A 7,163-nucleotide genomic window follows, 5' to 3' on the forward strand; every position below is an offset into this window, starting at 1 on the left:
GTGACCTTGGTAAGTCACTTTCCTCTCTGGGCCTGTTTCTCCATTTGACTTGGTTCAGCTGGCCTCTGGCCTAGGTACCTTGGCAGGTACAGCCAGCTATTAATGTGGGTGAGTCAGGCCGGCAGAAGCACTGGCCCTGAACCCTTGCCATTCTTGAAACCTATTCCCCAGCTGACACATAGAAATGGTGATGGGGCTGTGGGGACTGTTGAGCTCTCTGGACCACAGAGAGTGTCCTGAGCCCCTGCCAAAAACAGGGTGTTGGGATCATGGCTCCCTTGACCATCAGCATGAGTCATGATGATCTGTATCTGGGGAGACCGTCTCATTTGAACAAGTCATAGTCCCTACAGTTTTCCCCATGTAAGGCTGGAGGGGCTTAGGTCTTATAGCCTGATGTCCTTAGTGTTCCCACCCCCAGGCAGCGTGGACTCCGTCTGCCTGTAGGTCTCACTGCTGGCCGACCTGTCTTCTGTCTTGGTGTCAGTTCTGTGAAACTTGCGCAGGTCCAGCCTGCGGCCAGCCCGGGCCGTAGGCGTGGCGTTTGTGGGTGGCTTGGAGTCCCGGGCAAAGCGCACGAGCCTCTGCCCAGCGAGGAAGTAGAGCACGGGGTCCAGGCAACTATTGGCGCTGGCCAGCGGCCGGGTGATCTTGTAAGCCATGTTGATGGCGTTGAGCGTGTGGCAGCTGAGGTCCAGCGAGCGGAAGGAGTAGTAGAGGGTGCGGGTGACGTGGAAGGGCAGGAAGCAGAGGGCGAAGACGGCCAGCACCACGGCGATGGTGCGCACCGACTTGCGCTTGGCCCGCGGCAGGCCGCCCGCCGTCCCGTAGGCTGGCTTTAGCAGCCGCCGGGCCATGAGCACGTAGCAGACCAGGATGGTGGCGAAGGGCACCGCGAAGAGCAGGCCCAGCATGACCGAGATGTAGACCAAGAAGTGGTTGAAGAGATTAGGGGCCGAGGTGTCGTGGCAGGTAATGCGGTTACCGCGGGTGCTCGTGGTGACGAAATAGAGCACCGGAGCCTGGCAGGCCAGCACCAGCGCCCACACGCCGGCCGCCACCCGGCGCGCGTAGCGGGCGCGGCCCCAGCGCAGGGAGCGCAGCGGGCGCAGCACGCCCAGGCAGCGGTGCACGCTGATGCACGTGAGGAACAGGATGCTGCAGTAGAGGTTGGTGTAGAAGAGGAAGCGCACCAGCTTGCAGAGCGCCGTGCTGAAGGGCCAGTGGTCGCCGCGGGCGTAGTAGTAGACCAGCAGCGGCAGGGAGGCGGCGTACAGCGCGTCGGACACGGCCAGGTGGAACATGTAGGTGGTGGACGCGTTCCACGTCTTGAGGCGGCACAGGAAGATGTAGAGCACCGCCACGTTCAGGCCCAGCGCGAGCACGCACACCGCGCCGTAGGACACGGGCAGCAGCACGTACTTGAAGTCCTCGTTGAAGCGGCACTTGTAGCCCAGCTCGTCCCCGTCCCAGGTGTCGTTGCTGGTGCCGTTCCAGAGGCCCAGGCCTGCGGCCATCGCCCTGAAGGGAAAGGGGTGGGGTGGGGAGGAGGGCCGTCAGGGTTTGGGCCGGGGCTCATCCAAGAGGCCTGGCGCACCCACCTGGCCAGGTCCATGAGGGACCCCAAGTTCTACTCAGATTCCTTTGGGTAAGATCTGCCCCCGGCCAGAGTGGCTCAGCGGTTGAGCATCCACCTAGGATCCAGGAGATCCAGGTTCGAGTCCCGGTCAGGGCACATGCCCGGGTTGCAGGCTCAGTCCCCAGCAGGGGGCGTGCAGGCAGCCAATCATGACTCTTTCATCACTGATGTTTCTCTCTCTCTCTCTCCCTCTCCCTTTCTCTGTCTGAAATCAATAAAGACATTAAAAAATTAAAAAAAAAAAAAAGATCTGCCCAACCACGTTCAAGGCCTTTGTTGCCATGTGACCTGGCTCCCTGGACCCAGAGGGCCCAGAATTTCAGAACCCCGGAACCTCAAAAATGCATGAGAATGCATGAGATCCATAAATATCAGAATCATACAATTCTAAAACTTTAGAACAGAGGCCAAATCCAGCCCACCAGTCTGTTTTTACAAATAAAGCTTTATTGGAACACTGTCTGCCCATCTGTTTATAAAGAGTTGAATAGTTGTGACAAAGACCATATGTCCCGCATCTAAAATATTTACCATCTGGCCTTTTACAAATATAAAGTTTGGAGACTCTGCTCCAGAACCTCAGGGACACAGAGTTTTAGATCTGGGATTCTGAACTCTAGAATCTGAGGATCCCAGAGGGTATCATTTCAGATTCATGGGCAGGGGCCCTTGAGGCGGATGGGCTCCACCTCACACCCAGTGCCCACTGCCTTCTGAAGCATTCCTGGCCAATGGGCAGCCCATACCCTCCTGGAGGCATTAGAATATTCTTTCCTTAAGTTCATTCTTCGGCTCCCTAAGGAGGCTCTGGCCCTGTGCCTGGTATTTTGGTATTGAGGAAGTATTTCCAAGGGTCTCCCTCTTCAGTCACTCATTCATTCGCTCAGCAAATATTTTTTAGATGCTTTTATGTTCTGGCACTTTCTGCATCTGTACACAGCAGTGCTGCTTGCTGGCCTGTGAGGCTACCAGATGGGACAATGTCCCTCCTGAAAATTCCAGAGAAGTCTGGGGTGGAGGTGGGAGTGGGAACAGCTGAGGATTTCACTTGTGGGTCAAATTTAGCTTCCTGCAGGCCTACTTAGCTTTTCTTCCACACCATCACTATCTTGAGGTTCCCCTACCTTATCCATAGTGGACATATAACACACCCACAGGGCCTGACTACCCAGTGAGCACCTGGAGAACAAGTTGTCCACCTTCCTCCTCTCCCCACCCCCACCAATGTGACCAATAAGAGCTGTCTCTCAGCTGGGAAGCAGGAGACAGATATCCCAGTCTGGAGGGCAAAGATGTGCCCAAAGATCCCAGAAGACAGGCTAGAAATCCTAGCATGAGTCTCTGGTGGGCAGGTTTAGGACAAACACAAAAAATAACTTTCTAACAGTGTGAATGGGCAGGGGGAGCTGACATTTTCAAACCCTACTACGATGTGTGCTTTGTGCTTTATAAGTGTCCCTTCATTCCACCCTTACAACATGCTTCTGGGAGCCAGGTTATCATGCCCAATAAAAAGGCTGAGACACAGATCATTCAAATACTTTGGCCAAGGTCACATAGCTGGGGACAGGCTACAATTCCTATCCAGGTCTGTCCCACAATAGAAGGTTCTATTGGAGGGAGACAGTGAACTCGCTGCTTATGAGGATGTGCAAGCAGAATCTTCAGTAAGGCTCATATCCTGTGTGTGAGTGTGCCTGGGAGGACACAGAGGGCAGATGAAGTGTGAGTCCTCCCTCCCTTGAGAATCTGGAGGTGTATAATTCCCTTAATTTTGGAAGCTGGGGTCCTGGGATTTGGGGATTCTGTAGGACCAGTGATATCCACTCCTTTAGACCCTAAGCTTCATGCCCAGCCTGGCCTCCCAGTTCAAGGCCTTTGAAGTTGAGATTAAGGGGACTGAGGGACACAAAGGTGCCTCAGTTTCCCTTCTTTCCCAGTACTCCACCCCTCACCCTAGATATTCTCTGTCTCCTGTTGTCAGCAAAGGAGTAACCAGGAGGAAGGGAGCCTATACTCGTGACCTCCCTCTCATGGTCACAGGTTCCTCCCCAAGGAGCTAAGGCAGATCCAGGGTGAGGAGGCAGGGGGAAGCTTATGTGGCACCAAGTGGAGAGGGAACGGTTATGGAGGGGCTCTGGCAGGGCCAAACTGCTGGGATCCCTCTTAGCCCGGGGCTAGGGCTCAGGACCTGGCATTAAAGCATTTCCTGTTCCCACCCCTGCGCCAAGCAGCCCAGTGTCACCTCCACCCTTGCTGTTGGAGTCACTGCATCAGCCTCTCTGCCTCCAGCCCCCGTCCTCCCCCAGTCCAGAGGGGTCTTTGTAAAAGACAAAGTCATCCTCCTACTTGAAACCCTCCATGACTGCTGTAAGGAGAAAGCCCCTGCCAACCTCACTAGCGCCAACCATCCTCTGTATAAATGACCTGCAGTTTCACTTTTCCCCTCCCAGCCTTGGTTCACTCAGCAAGCCCCAGTGATTACAAAGAACTTGGCTTCTGGAGCCAAACCTATTTCCTCTTCTGTAAAATGAGGTGATTATTGGAACCTATATCATAGAACTGCTGTGAAGGTTAAGTGAGTGATCTGTGTAAAATGTTTGGGGCAGTGCCTGACACACAGTAGGTATGCTGTGATGTTATAAGCTTCAAGGCTCAGCTCAGTATGTCCTTTTCTTGAAATCTTTGAGACGTGCTCTCAGGCCACTGGTGGAGGAGTGACAGGCTTTGACTGAAGGCTGTGGAGCAGGTAGGTGAGTGTGATGGGCCAGGGGAGCGATCCTGAGCCCATAGCTGGGGCCAGGCCTGGGAACCTCAGAGGGGAGCGATCTGAGAGTTGTTTGGGAGGAAGGCTGGAGAGACTGGCCCAGAGGGAGTCTGGGTGGAGGAGGGCAGGAGAGAGAAGCAGACAAGGGGCCTGGCTCAGGGGTTGGGAGGAGCAGGCTGGGGAAAGGAGGAATCCAGTGTTAGACATGGTAAGTATGGGGTGCCCTGAGGGGGTATGGTGGGATGTGGGGATGGGCCAAGGCTGAGGCCATCAGATCTGACACTTTGGGAGGTGTTCTGGTAGTTGCTGGCTTGCAGAAGCTGCAGGAGGAGTGTGGAGGCTCAAGGATGAGACTGAGGATCTGTAGAGGGGCCACCAGCTTGGGGTGTCCAGCTCTGACCCAGAACCTCAGTGACATCAGGCATTTCCTGCCCTCCTGAGACCCAGAGCTCTCATGAGCTGAATTCCCTGGCCTTGGAAAACTGCGGCCATAAAACTTCCCTCATGAGGCCCTCTTCCCCACTGGAGATAGGGAGCATGGCCCCCTCCATGACACCCAGTCCCATGTCTGTGCTGCTGCTTTAGCTCCTGCCCCAGTGCTGAGGTCTGGCAGGTGTCTCCTCGAGTTGGGCCAACATCCCATTGCTCTGCACAGTGCTCTTGCTAATCACTAGTGGTGGAATCTCTGACACTAACGAGGGGGGTGGAGACTTCCTTAAGTCTCCATTGAACCTAGGGAGATGCCCTTTCCACCTGCTTTAAGACATCCTGGCCTCCACCCTCCTAGGCCAGCTGGGGATTCCATAGCCATGGCCCCCATCCAGACTGACTCTGCCCACCCTCTCCTTCCACAGGCTGGCTCACCGACCTGGGATTACATCTTTCCCTACTCCTCGGGCCCTGCCTATGGAGACAGCCAAGTCCCCAGCCCTTTCTTCTGCCTTTTCTGACCTCTGATGTCCTTGGGGCCTCACTCCCTGCTCCCTTGAGACAGGCTCCTGCCTCACTTTGTCTAACACCACTCGCCAGCCCCTCTATGCCCAATTCAGACTGGCCCTGCCTTGAAGAGCTCCTAGTCTGGAGGGAGCTGGGAGCTGTGTGTCCTACCAGGCTTCCTTGCCTTTGTGCCTGCTGTTCTCTCTGCCTAGAAAGCCTTTCCAGAACCCACCCACACTGCACTCCATCCTGCCCATCCCTCAAGGCTCTTTTCAAATGTCATCTCACCTCTGAAGCTCTCCTCCTAACACCCCCCACCCAGATATTCCGCATACCCTGTTAGTAATTTGTCCATCCACCCCCTACCCCAACACATTCCAGGTGCTCCCAGAGGACAGGGTCTATCTGATTCTTTTCTCTATCATCCGCAAGAGGCGTGATTTAAAGCAGGTATAACATAAATGAGAGAATGAATGAATGAGTGAATGAATGAATGAGTGAAACAAGCACAAAAGGCCATGGGAGCCCAGAGGAGGCTGAGCTTTATGACGGTGACTCTTCTTTCCCTTATTCCTCTGAGAGCCTCCCAGAGGACAATGACACTTAAAGATTTCTCAGCTGCTCACCCTAGGTGGCCAGGAATCACCCCAGTTCTTCTGGGGCCGAGCCCACCTGAGGTTTTCTCCTGCCCTACACGGGTCCCTGGACTGTCTCTCTTTCAAGAGGTGCAGAGAAGACCTTGCCCTTCTCTGGACAGAGGGAGGGGTAACTGGACCCAGGTATTCTGGAGATGGGTCAGCTGTCTGAGCTAGCTACATTTCACCCATTGCTGGCTCAGATCATGGGTCAGTCTGGGTCAGGAGCTCCTGATCTTGGAGCTCCACCCCCTCACTTTGTAGGGCCCCAAGCCTGGGCTGAGCAGCTTCCACACAGCATCTTTATTTCATTCCCTACCCTCATCCCTCAATAGATACTGCCATAGAGGTCAAGCTATTTGTCCAAGGTCACATTGCCAGGAATTGGAAAAATTGGGCTTGGCACCCAGGGCTTTCTGGCTCCAGAGTCTGAATTCATCAGAGCCTGGGGTGAGGGAGCAGGGCAGGGATCCCCTTGATCTACCCCTGTAACACACACATGCACGCACCTGCCCCAGCCTCCCAGCCAGTGGCTCCCGCCCTCACACGTTCTTACCTGACCAGCCCCTGCTCTCTGTCAGGATGCTCAGTGCCCGCTCAGGTTCCTCACTCATGAATGCACAAACTTGGACAGGGCTGCAGGGAACTCTGCAGGAAACAGGAAAAACAGGTCCCCCGCCTGGGGCCACACCCAGCTTCCAGCATTTCTCAGGGTAGGCAGTACTGTGGGCTCCTGAGACACAGAGAGGTGGAGATGTTGTGGGTTCTTGGTCATGGGAAGCCAGCCAGGACGGGCCCTCCTGGGGCCACCTTCTCTGCTCCAACCTTGGCCTGAAAGAGGTAGAGAGGTGACCTGCTGTGCTGGTCACAGGAGGGGTGTCCTCTGTCCACCAGCCTTCTATCCTCAGCTCACACGCTTTGGGGATGATTGTCCCCAGCTTCCTTCCCCAGGAGCCCCCTTTCATAGGAGGGAAAGGTTTCCCCATGCCCTGCAGAGCTGAGCTGAACCTCCAGTGTCCCTTGTCTTGGTTTTGATTCTGTGCTTCAGCCCCACAACAGAAAACAGCCAATACCCTTCCTGCCCCGTATACACTTGACAGTATCAGCCAACACAGTTTTGCTCAAGCTGGGTCTCTATCTGGAATACCCCTTCTCCCCCTAGTCATTCCTCCACAGGTATTGTAAA

General features: G+C 55.0%; 1 protein-coding gene across 1 annotated transcript; it reads right to left on the bottom strand.

The window, feature by feature from the left end:
• Positions 1–47: 47 nt before the first annotated feature.
• On the bottom strand, positions 48–1,517 carry P2RY2 (purinergic receptor P2Y2). Its single transcript, XM_087822218.1, has one exon. It carries the CDS (start codon positions 1,515–1,517, stop codon positions 387–389), a length of 1,131 nt encoding a protein of 376 aa, XP_087678344.1. The 3' UTR covers positions 48–386.
• Between the last annotated feature and the right edge of the window lie 5,646 nt (positions 1,518–7,163).

This window comes from Miniopterus natalensis, chromosome 11 (assembly GCF_054644295.1).
Source record: "Miniopterus natalensis isolate mMinNat1 chromosome 11, mMinNat1.hap1, whole genome shotgun sequence".
NCBI lineage: Eukaryota > Metazoa > Chordata > Mammalia > Chiroptera > Miniopteridae > Miniopterus > Miniopterus natalensis.